Source organism: Limanda limanda, chromosome 4 (assembly GCF_963576545.1).
Source record: "Limanda limanda chromosome 4, fLimLim1.1, whole genome shotgun sequence".
In the NCBI taxonomy this organism is placed as follows: Eukaryota; Metazoa; Chordata; class Actinopteri; order Pleuronectiformes; family Pleuronectidae; genus Limanda; species Limanda limanda.
This window is the reverse complement of record NC_083639.1, coordinates 21,480,021-21,498,248: the sequence shown is the minus strand read 5'-3', so window position 1 is coordinate 21,498,248 and position 18,228 is coordinate 21,480,021. Positions and strand designations below refer to the sequence as shown.

At 40.4% G+C, this 18,228-nt stretch overlaps 1 protein-coding gene across 1 annotated transcript in view; it reads right to left on the bottom strand.

Moving 5' to 3' along the window:
• epha8 (eph receptor A8) overlaps positions 1–18,228 on the bottom strand; it is a 101,564-nt gene that overhangs the window by 31,631 nt on the left and 51,705 nt on the right. Inside the window, exon 6 of the mRNA XM_061069411.1 lies at positions 16,712–17,027. Coding sequence (XP_060925394.1) covers positions 16,712–17,027 — 316 coding nt within the window. The remainder of the gene's footprint in view (positions 1–16,711; positions 17,028–18,228) is intronic.

Here is an 18,228-nt window from a genome sequence, read left to right as displayed (position 1 = left end):
GGAGAGGGTCGGGAAGGGTAACTCCAAAAAAAAGATGGAATTTCTGAAAGGCATATTAGCGGCAGATTGAGAGGATCGGAGAGTGTGAAGCACGTGTGTCGGAAAAACAAGCGAGAGAGGAAAGGCGTGGGGAGAAGTGAGGGTGGGAAGGAGGGAAGGAACAAGGCGGGGGAGGAAGGGAGGCCGGCTACACTTTTCTCTTTTTTTTTCTCCTGACATTAGCAATCGCTGCGTTGCATCAGAGGGGAAATTAATCAAGTGTTTTTGATTATTAATATATTTGAAAGGACAAATTTTCCTGAGAAGAGCGCTGAACAGAGGCAGGAGGCACCTAGTGTTAATAAGGTCACAGTTGGTGCACCAGGAAGCGCCAGTCAAAACATATCCATCTAAGAGGGATTAAAAGAAAAAAACGGAAAGAAAAGGAAAGGTTCAAGCACTTAACATTCACAACAAGGTGCCAGTCTCCTCTGATTCATCAAGCAGCTCATAGCGAACAGAGCCCAGATTGCACATTTGGATTAGGAAACACAGGCACATCAATTTAGGATCTTTGAGCAGAGGTTCGGACAAATAATAATTGCTTGTGGGACAGTAAATGTTCCTCACAGGGATGAATGATGCACATCACAAAGACAACATAACCTGATCTGAACAGGGCTTTGGAAATAGAAGCAAAACTGTGCCAACAATACCTTGAATCCTCTGATTAACCTCTGATACCTGCAATTCTGACAGAGTTCATGAGTTTTCCCATTCTGCGTGTCTTTTGTTTGTTGAGGGCAATAGGGCAAATGAATCGTGGGTTCTTGCTTTTATACAGCACTATTCGGTCGGCATTAGAAAGATAAATATCTCATCTCACCTGCCTTGAATGGGACAGGGTTCAATCAGAAGGCTACAACCTATGACTTGATTTAATGATGCTGGTTAAAAATGTAAACCTAACACCATGTCCTAACATAAGTACTGCTGTGGATGTTCAGAAGTCCTTGGAATACAACGGTATCATTGTACATAATGCAGTGGTATATATTGGTTATATATTATGTTCAACATTTGCTGGATATTCTTATATTTTTACAACATTCTAACCTTTCGATGAGGATTTCAAAATTCAAAAACACTTAAAACACTACGAACTTCACAGGGATTTTCAGAAAGCCTTGAATATGAGCTCACAACACATTTCTGAATTCATACATCCATGTTTTTCTAACATGTCCCAGGCGTCCCAGACATTTTGGCATCTATTAAATTTATGGTAATTTGATAAACAGCAGATTTGTTGGGTATTGTATGAATGGAACAATACACCACTGTAAAGCCTTTATCAGTTTAAAGGCTTTACAGTGGTGTACCACATATTGACAATGTGTGCACCCTTTGTTGTTTCAGATGATGTTAAGCGTAGAGGGTGAACCGGCATTCCTAATTTCTAATGCTGTACTCCACTGTGTGCTATTCACCTGCTACTTAAAGGATAAGTTCTGTATCCTCATTAATGTCAACAAACTGCAATAAAAACTGAAACAGCAATGTGATGATTTAACAAACAAGTGTCTGTGTATACAAAACCTGATGCATGCTATTCCTCTGAGAGCCACACAGCTCCATTGTTGTCCAAGAACTACTAACAATCCACCAACGTGCCACACACACACGCACACACACAAACACTCTGGAGTTGGAAACACTCACTAAAGCAAAACGTCCCCTAACAAATGCTCACTGCCGATATGTTTTAGGAAGTAACTGGGCCTTTAAAAGAATAACATGATGATGATGGCCTGTTTTTATTGATTTACATCTTCAGTAGAAATGATTGTGCTCTGAGCCGAGGACCACAAACAGGGCAGGGAGGAGTCTGAACATTGAAATATTGACTTATTGGTGTTTTCTTGGTCTTTTCTTGGTCTGTTTGTGTTGACATCGACAAAATTCAATATCTAGACTTTGGCAAATGTATAAGAGCAAAAACCGCCAAAGTTTTATTTCTAACATAATTAATTTGACTGCTCTGCTTAGAAATTTAATATTCAAAAGAACTTTGCCAGAATGTACCAAAGCAAATGGCAAAAAACATGACAAAATGTCAACTTTTAGTCTCAGTTTTATTTATGCAAGCAGTCAACTGACTTTGACTGAAGTCTCTAACAACAGTGTCACTCATGGATTACTCCTGTTTGAGATGCCAACATTATTACAATCCATGACACACACACTCGCACTCGCACACACACTCGCACCCACACACACACACACACACACACATACATACACAGTCCATTCTACCATCTACATCCATACAAGCTGCTTCCTTTGGCCGAGGCCTGGAAGGAGGGAGACGTAAATGACAGCGCCCTGTGTGCACATCAGTTTAACTCAAGAAGAAGTCAGGGCAGAAAATCATTTGAAGAAGTCCCGCAGTCCCTTCAGACGGAGGCTGCCAGCTTCTCAGTGATCTGCTATCATGTTGCCTGTCTCTTTACTGTCAGCACTAATAGGTCTTAGACACTGGACTGGGACATGGGTGGCTACCACAGGCCAAGGGTGGCACACACTCAATCAATAATTTACCCAGCAGCTCGCAGCCCTTTGTGTGTGTGTGTTTTCTGTCCTGAATTAAGCATTCATATGGGCTGCACATAAGAGAATTTGTGAGAGATTTTGAGAGAGTGCATCTTTGTGTAACTGGTAAGATGGGTATGCAAGTGTGTGTGTGTGTCTGTGTGTGTGTGCGTGTGTGTGTGTGTGTCTGTGTCAGCAAAGTTGCTTTGTGTACTGATGTGTGGCCCTCTGCACCTGCTGTGGAGATAGGGCTTTGGCCAAACGCAACAAAGATTGGAGGGAAGTTTGAGTGACATAACAGAGCTGTGTCTGGCTGAGATATGATTCATTCTCTTATCGCTCTCTCTCACTTTCTCTCTCTCTCTCACACACACACACACACACACGTGCATGCAAGCGCCCGCACACAAGCTCAGCGTCTTGATGGCTTAACAGCATCAAAATATTTAATAATACCATCTCTCCTCATCCACTGTCTCCTTTTTCCCTACACTGCTCCCATTTCCTCTCATCCTCTCTTTACTCTACCCTTCACTCCTCTTTTCCTTTCATACGTTCTCTTGTCCTCTTCCCTCCTCTCCCCTCCTTTCCTCCCCTAATTTTCTGTCTTTGCTTCTTTTCCTTGTCTTTCCTTTTCACCTCTACTTCTCCTCTCATCTCGCTTATGTCGTCCACTCCTGACTGACCAATCAAATCCTCGGCCATCCACCAACGAGGACCAACCAGACACATACACACAAAACCTAATTAGTCCTGGCACAGTAACAACAAATCCCTTAGCACCGAACCCTCTAACAAACAGATGTACACTGCCTCCACATTTCTTAAGACCCACACACTTGGACAGACACACAAACACACACACACTCTCTCACTCACCCACACACACACACATCTGCACACTGACACACACATGTTCACACCGCCTCGTTTCCTAATGCACAGCATGTCGGCCACAGCAGCTGTGATAGCTGTTGTTTTGTGCTTTTGTAAAGTTCTCGTTTGGCCACATCAGTATGGTCCACGTTGCTCTGTGGTATGGTTTGTGTTGGTGTGTGCTCAGTTTGGACATGAAGTCGAATATCTCAATGTAGCATATTGACACATTTTAATTATCCACTTGCAATATCCTGCTATTCTCTGTGCTTTATTTGTCGGTCTGATAATTGAAGGTTATTACAACCTGGGTTACAGTTTTCTATTTTCATTCTTAACCATTATAATAACGATGTTTTTACCAAAATGACTGCTGACACCTCTGGACACGGTGACAACAATGGGTGAGAGGCTCAACTATGTGCAGACTCTCAAGTAACTTTGTTTTGTTTTCTGTCTGTGTGGTTTTCTTCAGGTTCCCCAGCTTCCTACAACAGTCCGAAGACTTACAGCTTAGGTTAGGAGGAAACTTAATTGTGAATGTGGTCTCAAAGGGTGTATCTGGATGTTGGTCCTGCGATGCGTGAGGGAACTGTCTGGGCTGTGCTCCGAGGGTTAGGGAAGCCCAATGTCTTCTGGGATTGGCTCCAGCTCCCCTGCAACCCTCAAAGAACAAGTGATTTCAATAAATGATGGAAGGATGAATGAAGACAGAAGCTGTGACAGACATGCCACTGGTAAGCTCCTATGGGTGGCATCTGAAGATGGAATAAATGACCTACAGAATACATTAGAAAGAGAGCACACCCTTGTTGAATCATTTAAAGTAACACTAGGTCGTTTTTATCCATAACAATAACCATCATCATTATGGTTTTACACAAACATATAATAGGGAGAATTGGATGGCCTTCATCGCCACAGTGCCCTCTGCACACCTGGAACTGTGGAATGTAAATCTGTTGTGCGTTGCTGGAACATTACGACCTGCTTTAAGACACACAGCACACACCAACCACCAGAGCTGCAGCTACCTGCTAGCTATAAGAGACAACTAGCTCACCATTCTCACACATCAGGGTAGTCAGGTAGTTTGGGTTGTCAGGCTCAGACCGCAACAAGTATTTACCAAAATTGTTGTACGTATCCCACTTGTAAAGGATTCCAAAGTGCCGAACGCAAATCTTAAATTGTGTCACTTTAAAAGTGTAGTGATTCACATCTCAACCATGGTATTCACCTGGAAACCACACCAATACGCATTCTGGTTGTTTTGTTACAGGAAGAGCCACTTACTATTTACTATATATGCAACCTTTTACAATAAAAGAGTCGAGTAACTTCATCTGAAATAGAACAAACATTGTCGTGGTAAATTAGCTTTTCAGGGACTGATCAGACAGTGAGAAGGACATTACATGAAGTCAGAAAACCATAGCTCACTAAAATGACACAATACTGCTGAATTACTCTTTGCCAAACACATGAAAAGAGGCCTAATGAATACTGGCAACACGTTCTTCAGATGAAACACAACAAATATGTCTGGATCAGATGGGATCCAGCACGTTTACTGTGCAGACCTGGGCCGGACCACTGTGGTGCCTGCACTCTGCCGACTGTGAAACATGGAGGTGGGAATGTGCTGATACGGAGCTGCAGGTGTGGAGATATAGAGGAGATGACATTTACAGACGGCACTGAGAATGCAAGTTTGTTTACCCAAACTCAGAATGAAAAGATGACTGCCAGTCTCTTGGCCTGAAAGGAATTTTCCAAAATGGCAATGATCTAAAAAAAACTGAAAAACTCACAAAAGTTTGTTAAGATCAATGTGAGGAGTCAATTATGACCAGACTCAAGGGCATTTTAAATCAGAGGGTGGAGCAACTAATTCCTTCTGAAATAGAGCATTTGAAAAAAGAAATCTGAAAAAAATGTGAATAAGGCGGAACATTTCCCCACAGATCTGAGGAGCAACGAGCCTTAGTGGTCGGCCCATTCCATATGCCGAAGTGTCCTTGGGCAAGATACTGAACCCCACAGCCGTGGCACTGTATGAATGTGTCTGTTAAAGGGTGAATGCAAAACTGTACTATGAAGTACTTTGAGTGGTCATCAAGACTAGAAACAGACTATTTACCATCTTCAAGCCTGGTGTCATCTACACCCAAGAGGATCAACTTTAATGAACATGGGCATAGAAAAAATAAAAAACACTTAAAGGATGCAATCTTAGATAAGAACCTTCCATTATTATTTCAACATTTTCAAATGTATTTGTTTATTTCTAAACAAACAGATACAATTTTATTAAAGGGACATGATTTGTAATATTTCAACATTTGAAAGTGATACTACAATCTTCAGTGTGTTTTTTGAGCTGTAAGCTAAATTATATGACTGTTCTTTGATTAAATAAACAATTCTGTTTTTAGCACATTGTTAGCACATTTATAAAACAAATATACATTAATGGGTTTAATGTAGCTCATAAACACAATTTTAAACTGTCTTTGCTTTTCAGGGCTAATGCTTACGTAGAGTCAACTGTTTGGGATGCCTCTACGTCTTGACATTTAAATATATATATAAATATAAATGTACAGTATATCAAGGTGGGCTGGCCCCTCGCCACCAGCGTCGGGTCAGGGTGGGCATCTGGAAAGCTGATATTCAAATCTATGCTAAAACTAAACTCACAACCTAGCACTGCGCTCTCAAGGCATGTTTAGTATTTCCAGGGAGAGACCCTGGAGCCAAAACTTAATGATCTTGACCAGGAATGTTCTCAGTCCTTGTCCACCTTTATCCACCTTGTAGTACACTCACATTAAGAGAGAACAAAAGAGATTACCTCCTTCATAGTTCAAACAAAGTTGAGATATATCCCTGTTGACATGGTGTTAGAGGATTCAACTGTGAGTGTGTGTGTGTATGCATCACACTTTGCGGAGTCAAACACTTGTGTGAATGTGTGCGCGCTAGCAGCGGGCAGCTTTCTCTCCCCGAGGCTGTGAGTGTGGGTGTGTTTTTGCAGCCCCGGTGTCATTAGCCTTCAAACAGAAACAATGTTGTTGATCAGCAGTTGTTTACAAACCGCCAGGAGGATGGAACTAATTTGATCACTCTCCATTCCCCCCCGTCTCTCCCTCTCTGGAGACTGTTTCAATTTGAGCTCCTTGTACGATCTCGATAGCAAACCGCCACAAGTTGATTCTGACAGCAATTATGAACATTGTGTTCCACTCAAGTGGTCGTGAGCCGGGGAATAATGAAGTTCTCACCAAATCATCTGTTCGCCGAATCACTTAGCTGCATCTTCATTAGTAAAATCATAAAATCATACTGGGTCTCGCCTGTAAGAAATAGCAGCTACATGGTGGTCGGCCCAAGCCAAAGAATGAAATGTACAATCTAAATTCCACCTTGAACTCTATAACAAATACTAAATCACATGAATTATATATACAGCTGTCTGTAGAGATCGAAACCAAACTTTTGAATTTTCTTTACACTCTACTACAGCTTTTAAGTGGATGCTATAGAAGGAAAAACGAGAAAATCTAAATAATTGATAGTAAGCAATTTCTACCTAAACTAATTGCATGATTTGTTTATTTTAGTGCCAACACAAGTCACAGCATTTGTCTTGTCAGAGCTGTCACCTCAAAAACAGCGAATTTTCCTCTCAGCTCACAATGATTATTTTTAATATCCATTTCATGAAATCTCTTCCTCTTTAAATGACATTCTTACATTTTAACTGACAGTTTGAAACATATTTCATGCTCATTCATTAACTGACATAATAAATGTCAGTCCAGTGTCTGCTATAGTGGCTCAGACAGTGACCCAAATTTCAGCCAACTGTTGACCTGCTAACACCTCTTCAACAGCAACTACTTTTACTCTTTAAAGACAGACAACTCCAGAGCTCTCAGCACACGTCTATCAAACAATGAGGAGTGAATCTATGGCAAGATTAATTAACAACCAACAACCAAGCGGGTAATTATAATTATTACATGTTTGTATGGTGATGTTTAGATAATTATGTTCAGGGGAAAATCATGATCACACATAGAGACACACATACAATCTGGGCTGCAATTTACATCGTTTTTGTGTTTACAGTTTTTAAGCTTTAGATTACTAAGAATTTTGAAAAATACTCAGCTGATTTGTATAAACTTCAGCAACAACTGTCTCTTTTTAATATTTCCTGTCATATAAAACTGAGAAAAGCAGCAAATACAGAGGTAATATTCAATAAAACATTCACAGAAATGAATTGTGATTAACTTGTCTATCAACTGTCAAAGATTTCAGCAGTAGTTGAGCTGTAGCTATTTTCAACGACGAATATTATTTATATTCTAATTTACAAACAACCTAACACAATAAATAAGAGATTGAAAAAAATATGCAGGACATTTCCATCATATTTTAGATGTTTTTAGAATGAAGCCTACTTTCGAGGGTAGACGCCACTACATGTATCCAATATTTAAAAGTAATAACAGTGGTCAGATATTCATAAGTCATACAGCATATAAGGAGGTCATCACACATTGTTTCTACAGCTACAGTGTCAGCTATTTTCACCTGTCTGGACCTCAGGGACCCCAGGCCCATAAGGCTGCTGCACCCTGTCAGACACCGCCATGCACAGCTCCATCTCTGGAGTTTTAATGACCTGTGTGTGTGTGTGTGTGTGTGTTTGTGTGTGTGTGTGTGTTTGTGTGTCCACCTCTGCATATGTGCATCATATGTTCAAAGTGCAAAATACCAAAAGTGAAGAGGAGTGACAGCAGAGAGGAGGGAGGTGCTGACAGGCCTCTCTCTCTCTCTCTCTCTCCTTTTCTCTCTGTTTGAATGTGTGTGTGTGTGTGTGTGTGTGTGTGTGTGTGTGTGTGTGTGTGTGTGTGTGTGTGTGTGTGTGTGTGTGTGTGTGTGTGTGTGTGTGTGTGTGTGTGTGTGTGTGTGTGTGTGTGTGTGTGTGTGTGTGTGTGTGTGTGTGTGTGTGTGTGTGTGTGTGTGTGTGTGTGTGTGTGTGTGTGCGTGCGATAAAATAAATATATAATAGTGGAATATTAAACCCTCCTTGTCTCCTGCTGCTGTCTTCCTCTGATATTTCTCTACGGTGCCAAATTGACAGATAAAGATCACATTATGACACTGAGTGTCCCACCTTCTCTCATTTTCATAACCATTGTCACTGTGCTTATTGTCTCTTTTATTTTGCTTGTTATTTCTCTTCCCCTTCCTTCGTTTCATACTGTTTTCTTTCTCTCTCTCACTCGCTCTCCCACTCTATTCCTGCACTGCTTAAGCCTCACTCATCCCCTCTGACTGGCACGCCGAACACTCCCACAATTCCCCTGTGACTGAAGAAGCCGAAAACTGTTACTTGTGTAAGGCGAGGTGGCAAATTACAAGACCTACACACACACAGTTTTACACTAGGATTTAAGAATGAGATCATTCTCATAATAAAAGGGCCAAGGAAATTACTAATAAAATTGCAAAATACATCGTTACAGAATAAGCTGTATAGTTATCCTGTTGTAATAATTGAGAATTAGCTCATTCATTTATGTTTATGCCTTTCCTTGTTACCTTTTGATACATTGTATATCCAGTATATTCCAACAGCTTTATAGCACGGTCCATTTGCAAAGAAGAACTTTTCTTAGGAAAAAATAAAAGTACCAAACTACAAGAGTATTATATTGAAGTAAATTACAAGAATAAAGATGTAATTTACTTAATGAGAAAAAAGAAAAATTGTTGTTTAGAATTTGTTTGGAAAAAGGTCATAATATTACAAGAATAAAGTTGTAATTTAATGAGAATGATAATGTACTTGCAACTTTATTGAAATTAAATTATGACTTTAATCTCAAATTATAATTATTTAAAATTGCACTAATGTTCCATCATACCATACTGTAAAATATTAAAAATACATACAAATATAATAATAAATTACAAATAAAAATGTGTGAGCATCATTAGGAAAAAGTACTTCAAGTATCAAAAGTTAAAGGAATCCGTGTTTGAAAGTTACATAATTATGCATATATGTGTCTGCAACACTTTTAGCATCAAAATTACATTTCCTTTGGTCAGTCATCAAAGTTATTCTGTTTAAATTCATTTAGGATAAAGACGACTCAGTGAATATTCACTCAAATAGTTTTAATTAAGGAACACTCGTGTAATCCTCTAATCTCTAATTCCATAAACTGTTGGAAAGTTACAACAATGCATAATTTTGAATTATTCCTACTTTGTATGTTAAATGTTACTGTAAATTACCTCCAGCTGATGAAAAAAGGGGAAAAAATTATAAATCTGTAAACTCTTGTGCAGTAAAATTATAAAGTGAAAAGTAAAAGTATAATTACCTCAACTGTATAACTGTACTTAGTTACAAGCTTCTACTGACCCAAAACAATGACATCCAACAAAATACCACAGCCGGGGAATATTTTTTTTTTTTTTTTTTATAAATAATAGTCTAGACTGCAGATACAAATGATATCAGACACTGCACATAATCTTCCTTTGTACAGTTGACTGACTGACACAGCAATTTCCTGATTCCCATTATTTGGTCCGGTCATGATTTTATCTTTTCAAAGGGATCAAACAAATCTGAAGGCTACAACAAACCATGATGATAAACATAAGGTGCAGCCGAATAGGCTTTAATAAGCAGATTAAGACAGAGAAAAACAAAGGTTGTACTGGCCGGTTGAAATAAACTAGTTCAGAGATTTATAAAAAAAAAGACCTCCATATTTTTAATCCATGATCAATGCTTACCTTAGGTTTACCTGATATGTTTATACTTTTCTAACCGTCTGTAAAAATTTAAAATCTAAAAATATTGTGCTCTAGAAGCACCATAGTTAAAAGCTTAATACATCCAGGTCCATGTATTAGTTTTTAAATTAAAATAACAAATCAAACACTGTTTCTTATTTTCTCGTCTGTCTGTATTCATTGGTAAAATTATTTTCAACATTCAAACAACTTTAATTTGAGAATATATGTTTGATTTCTAACTGCAGCAGCGTCAGTGAGGAAAGGAAACTTTGCTATACGTATATTTTCTCGGAAACAGTGGGTGGAACAAAAAGGTCGCACACGGGGCTCCAAATCTGACTGGATTGTTTGAACTCACTTTTTCAGAAACGTGAGGCAAGCAAAAGAGAGAGAATGTGTTTTCGTCATTTTTGGGGAGTCTGTAGAGACGTGTTGGACACATATTTACGTTAAAAAAAACATGAAAATGTGTATTTTGCAGATATCCCTTTTTTGAACAAACAGTTTTACTCCTCAGGTCGGCAAGACAAACTTTTTGGTGTGCTGACACACTTTAATTTTTTAATCTTTGTAAAAGCTCATAAAACCACTTTCTCAGTCTTCTTTGGTCTTTTCTCACTGTTTCTATTTGTGGGCGTGTCTCCACTGCAGAACTGCATTGTCATGTATTAATTCATTAAAATAGGATGATGGTTGTGGGGGTTGAATACTTCTGTTGTTCGGCCTTTGTCAGTCAAATCTGATCAAACCACAGCGCTGATGAAACAGATTGCATGGATTTATTAAAGGATAGTTATATCCTATATGACATTTAAAGTTGGTTGTTGGGTAGTTTGTTACTTTATGCTGCAGAGAAAAAAACTTAGAATTTATCAGGGTTTTTAAATTTTAATACAAGAGCTGAAACAGAATATATATATGGTTGGGATGATGAGTTAAAGCAACTTAAATCCAGGGTAAAAAACTTTATCTTAAAGGTTTTTTGTGTAGTTAATTTCAATGAGTGTTTGAAGTTTAGTTCTAGTAACCGGATTTTCTTTTCTCTTTCATACAGTGAAGTTCACAGAGGAGCAGGAGGAGGAGGAGGAGGAGGAGGAGGCCCGGTTGTGGTCCATTGACTGAGCAAAGGACTAACCCACATGCACGTGTGAGTGTGTCAGGCTTGGATGGGCTGGATGAGCTGAGTAGATGTGACCAGCCTAAGTGTGTGTGTCTCATATCAGTGTGTCCTCGATCGCGCTCACTGTATGGGGCACTTGAGCCCATTCTTCGGTGGCACCGGGGGGCACCGACACAGACACACACACACACACACAATACACAGCTGCACACATGTATGCGCAGCTGCAGACACACACTCACACACACACAGATTCAGTGTTTTGATGAAAACTCAAGTGGACGAGGGGTCCAGTCAGCCACTCCACCAGACTTTCCCCCCTCTATCTCCCCCCATCTTTCATCGCTTCCCTCAGTGTGACACTTTTAACGGCATGTCACGCAACCCTGTGCTCACACACATGCGTATGCGCACACACACACTCATGCGCCATGTCGTGCTCCGAGCCAAAGATCTGCACCTTTGTCAGGGGAGAACCACTTAAGCACGCTCATATACACACACATATTCACATTCATGTCTGACTTTCTTTTTTTTTTTTTCTCCTCTGCACACACAAGTCTTCACCACTTAAGCCGTCTTCCTTTCACCATCTCGTGCCCGCCCCACCTCTCTGCGTCTCGTCTGGTCTCGTGTGTGCGTGACTGTGGCTGGCTTTGGCAAGGGTGAATTAGCACGGCGACCCAGTTTGGTGCCGGAAGAGACGAGACGTCGGCGTAAGATATATTGAAGAGTTTTATTTTCCTTCCACTGCAGATTCCCTTTCTGCTCAGGCTGTGGTGATGTAATAGTAAATAAAATACATGGCAAAAACATCACCTCCTGGTGAGAATCATCATAAAGCAAATTAATTCTGTTTTCGGATGCTTTTATGTTTCTCCCCCCATAAAAGACCCTATCTCGATAACCTCATATAACTTATATTAGAGTGTTACACTTAAATCTGGCTTAAAGTGTGGATGAAAGCAGCTCCATAAACAAAATATGACTCAAGGTGATTTTTCTTTTCTCCGCCTTCTTTACAGGCTCTGTTTTGCATTTCTCTGCTGATACTAATTGCCTGCTGCTAATTATAGACAGGCAGTGAGTGGCCCCTTTGAACCGGACACACACACACACACACACACACACACACACACACACACACACACACACACACACACACACACACACACACACACACACACACACACACACACACACACACACACACACACACACACACACACACACACACACACACACACCCCTCCACTTCATACACTTTTACACACATTTTGACGAGGAACTCTCACAGTTGAAGCTAGAGGGTGTTCGCCACTGGCCTCAGACTCATAAGACACAAGAAGCGATTTGTGAGTGTGTACGTGTGTGTGTATTTGTGTGAGTGTAGGTGTTGGGAGGAGGAGGAAAGGGTGGGGGGGTGCAGGCAAACCGGTGTTGCGTGTCTCGTTCGGCTCGTTTAGCTGACAAACTGCTTTTAGCGTTTAATTATCCATCGCTCCGTGATTAATAGGTTTTAATTACAGTAACCCATGGCAACCTGGAATATGCACGGGTCTCTGAATGAGGTCAGCCCTTCAAAACCCTGTGAAAAAATCAAAAGAGGCAAAAACAAACAAAGTGTTTAAAAGAGAGAGAGAGAAAGAGAGGATCAAGAATCTTTGCATTTCAAACGTCTCACTCATTATTCATTGTAGCGGAACGAGAGAAGAGCTCAGTTAGACACACGGCTATTTTCTCAGTATTTACCGACTCAAGAAAAATATTAGAGCTTTTGACCGGACCTTGAACTTCTTCACTTCATTTAATATCTTTTTCTAACATGAGCCAGAGCCGCAGAGCTTCAAACAGACTTTTTGATTGAGTAGAAAGGTTAGAAATTTACAAATTCAAGTGTTGTTTCGAAGGCTCCTGTCATTTCTGCTGATGCTGGAGCTCAGACGAAAACTTCCACATAGTTAAATAAATGAGAAACTCTGATGCGTACAAGATCATTTTTGCTGTTGAGGAAAAAAGGATGACAGATTGGGTAAAACATCAGCCACAGTGTACCCAGAAGTTCCCAACATCCCGAGCCGAGTGGAGCCAGATTATGCTGCTTTTATCAAACCAGACAAACATCGGACATGGATTTCTTTTAAACTCTGGACTGTTTTTCTGGCCATGCACCAACCAGCACAAGCAACGTCTCTACAGTTTGGTATTTATTATGTTTTGCTGGAAGAATATCTGTAATGAAAATATGTTAGTTTAAGTGTTTAGACAGACGCAAATTAATCCATATTAACATAAATATAATGTTGACTGAAAACTTGTTGTGTGAATTTGTAGTAAAATATTCACAGACTGCAGCATTATTAACTTGTTTTATGGTTGTATTCAGTCGCTTGGTCAGTGATAGGTCCTGTCTGTTTAAAAACAGAAACAGTTCACAGCGACTTCAGACACAACCTGTTATCAACATTTAACAAAACCTCCATCTTTTACTGACCTTGACTGAACTGTCTCTGTGGTCTAAACCACAAACCGGACAGAGGATGTGAAACACTCTCCACACCAACCACCTCCTGCTGTTAATAAATGAAGCTCTTCACCATTCAAAAACTATATTGCCTCTGAAAGTTATTTTAACTTGGTTTATTTGTGTTTATAAAGTTGTTGTTTCTTTTATTCTTGTTTAGGCATGAAATGCATTACAACAACTTTTTAGGGCCATATCGAGGAAAAATATTTCGAGAATGAATTTGTAATATTAAGAGACTAAAATCATAATTGAGAGGGAATATCAAAGGAAATAAGCAGTGGGGGGAATCCATGCTCGTCTAAGTTTCACTCCGTCCAATCTCTCATTATGAAACTACATTATATTAAAAAATAGTCTGTGTGGTTCTTCATCTGAATGGACATAGCTTTTTTCACAGTCTTTACAGAGTCCTGATAATTACGATAATGTCGTGCTGATGAGTCAAAAGATTAAGTATTATGTTATTTGTAAAACTGAAGTATATTCTCCTTTAAAATTACACACAGCCTGATATTGTAATTTTATTATAGTAATATTAGGACTTTATTCTAAAAAAATTAACATGGCCCTAGTACTCCATTGAACACAGTAGCACATATTAAAATTGAAAGTAACCACTTGCAACATGAGATAGAACATTATTTTGACTGAAACAAATATACGTTTGAGGAGATCTTATAAACAGCTTCAGCAAACAATTTTTCAATATTTTTTCTATCTTTGTTCTAATAATTTACTTTTTTTTTCGAAAAACTGAAAATCATGTCTGGTGCAGTGTGTGGATGTTGAGCCACTCAGGAGCCTCAACACTACAAAACAAATCTCTGAAAAAGCTTCCTTCCATTTGCTGAGCGGTTGTTGTCGTACTTTCCTCTGCCTGGCTCAGCCGTTGCAGAGAGATGAGACCAGAGATAAGAAGTGCAAGCGGAACATATCTATATGATTTGTCTAACTCAGGCTGTTGAATCCTTGCATTATCTTCGGCTGAACTTCTGTGCTTTTTTTTGCTCCCAGACTGAGGGCCGCGAATTTTGTCCCTCATCGCTTTCAAAATTGCTTTCAGGAGGGATTTGTTTGTGGCATTGTGGACAGAAGGAACGATTACTGTGCAGCAACCAATACCCCCGTCTGTTTACATCCTCTAACAACATGTCAGTGCTGTTATGAGGTGGTGTGTAGACCCTCTCCTCACACTCAGACGTACAGTTAAAGTTTCACTAGTTTCAATGAAACGGGCCCCATCTTCCAAAGGGCCCCTAAATGACTGGCCCAAATTGAATAATACACCCACTTCTATTTTTGTAATATATTTAGACTTATTGGAAATGAGCCGCTGCAGCACAGAGCAGGGAAACTCTAATGACATTTACCGGACCACTTTACAACACTGGGCACAGATTATGGAGTTCATTGAATTGAGCTCTTAGGGCCACAGCTCTTCCTCACCTGACGCTAAAGCTCTGGGATTTCTCTCTCTCTGTCATGTGACGCCAACACTACTGGAGTGTCTCCCTCGTCTGTCATGTAGCCTGTCTGTCAGTCACTGTCTGTGTTCAAACAGGTAGAACCTGATTTATCCGTGTCCACTTGCTGCTGCCTTAGACAGCTCTTGACTGGCTCTGCGTGGCTGTAACAGCTGTTCGGAAAGAAAAAGTTCTGTAGCCTATGCTGCGTATATTATTTTATTGCAGCCTTTTTATTCATTAAATAAAATATTCTGCCTTCTCTATAGTTTCTGTAGTCATGACTGTGTTGTGGCTTAATTGTAAACTACCTATTTTGTATAAGGACAGTTTCTTCTTATTATTATTATTATGAAAATGAAACCTTATACAGGCTAATTACGGGCTAATTAATTTCATATGTCTATCTTATGTAAAATGTTTTATAGAATGAGAAATAACTTAAAGATTGTCTATGCTGATAACACTGTTTAAACTAGGTGTACTGGTGTGTGCCGTATTGTGGGAAGGAGTATAATCTGACCAAGGTCAACCACTGAGAAGAAACAGTTGGAAGTACAGAGAGACTCCAGTAAGGTCAACCCTGTCTTCTATTCAAACTGAAAGGATGACTTTTGAGAGCTGAAACATTTGGTGATTAATAGACTTGCAAAGACAGACAGGATTTTACAAAGGGGCTGGATGTACAATTCTATTACATACTGTAGGCTACAGCAACCATCCAGTCTGACTGTAACTCTGTTATTATTCAGGTTTCAGAGCAGAGCAACAGCTCAGCTCAAGTTCACCTCTTTGCCCTCTGTAGAGATTTTACACTTTGTGCTGCTCTCCATCTACTGTTACATCCACTCACTCTCCTTTTCACAGGAGAAATTACCCAGGCTTAATTGATGTCCATTTTTTTCCGATAAAGGAACATGAGATAATTTGTGTTCAACGAGCTCTGAGGTCTGTCCCCAGCCAGTAGTCAAATCTGCAACACTGGACCTCGACTGTCATCACTGTCTGTGAGAAACTGCCAAATACGTGAAGCAGGACACGAGCAGAAAACACCTCTACCTTCTTTTTTACTTACACAAATCATGGTTTCTAAATCATCTGGCATAACTGTAAGGATCATCTATATTTATCACCCATTTTATCATTTCCTTGATGGTTCCCGAAATCAGCATGTGGATTGAGTGAATTTGAAGTCCTGAGGTCAACCCTCTTTGCCTTTACACCACAAACTGTACCAAAGTTCATATTACAGCTTTTGCACAACCACAAAGAAAACCAGCTGAAACAGCACAAAGGCACCGGGGGACGTTAACTCACCCACACACGAGTCTCTGTGCTCCTCGAATCCAGCGGAGCACACACACCTCCCGATGGGCACCAGCCATTCCCCTTCAGCGCTGCAGTACATCTTTGGGGTATCCCTCTCCTCTGCATGGTCCACACACTGACCCCTGACCTCCACCAGGGAGGACGAGTCGGCACCCGTCACCACGTCGGTGAACACTGCCAGGTTGCGGCTCACACCCACGCAGCGCTTGTAGTACACCCGCACCGAGGTGAGGGCGATGCAGGCGCCGATGTCCTGGAAGGCAAGGTAGAAGCCTCGTCTGCTCAGAGGGCCCACCCCCCGCACCTGTGAGGAGAGAGGAGCAGAGGTCACTTCATCTCACGTTCCTTTAGACAATAACACACAATATTAGATACAGTATTGTGCGTGTGTTCACGTCTCTGCTTGTTCTGAGGGTGTACACTATTTAACAGAGTGAAGCTGTGAGCGAGTGATCAAGGAGCAATGTCATGGCTATAATAGGAATGTAGGAAAGCATTAAAGTCTCCATTCATGTGCTGCCACAAAGCCAACAGTAGTACAAAGTCAAATTTCATTGTGTGATAGACTCTGGTTTTTGTGGCTCCACTAGACCCTGTCTGCAGTGAGGCGGGTTCAGTGCAATAGCTCAAATGATGCCCAGTGATTTTGGGACTTGCTTTGGCATGAAATTACACTTGAGCCCAGTCGAAGGAAAACAGAGTCATTATGCAGTGATTCTTAGTACACTGCTTCAACACTGCTGGACCAGTGATGACCCTAATGAAACTAGAGACCATTGTCTTTTCTCTATTCATTCACTGCTCCTATTGAAAACCTGGTGCTCATATTACCTATAATGCTGATAGTCCACAAGAGATAAGGATGTGTAGGGGTGTTCTAACAGTGGCTAATAAAGTTTGCTACATTCAAACAAAGATGAGGAGCAGGCTACAGACGTTTTGAAAGTCCACTTCAAGATGTTTCCTTTTGAAACCTTAATATCCTGTGATCCTCCTCCTAGTTACTGATTCAGTAACTGGAGCTATTGTTAGTTCTTTCTCAAAACACGGTGTACATGACACCGATTTTAGTAAAATTTTAATCTATGGGCTTCCAGAAACTTGGATGACAACAATGTTGTTTTTATTACGTGTGTAGAATTGGTCCCCATTGACTTCAGTTGTATTGGATTTGGCTGCAACACTGTTTACCCCTGAGTCTCCAAAAGTGTTTTGTGGACTTCAAACCTTCACCCACCCCTCCGTTGGCATTGTGGATAGTAAGTGAATTGAAATTTTGGGTGCACTATCCCTTTAAGCTGCTTTCAGACATGAAATGTACTACAGAGAATCTCAGGACAGCCCCTGCCTGCTGCTCCACCCTTCTCCTCAGTAGATTTAGTGTTGTTTTGTTTGAGCAGGGAATCTCGTGCTGTGTTGTTCATGTGTAAAGGCGAAACTCCGGAGAAATGTTGCACCTAATTGTGCGGACATCCTCTGGAGTTCATGTCAGAAAACGGCTGCAG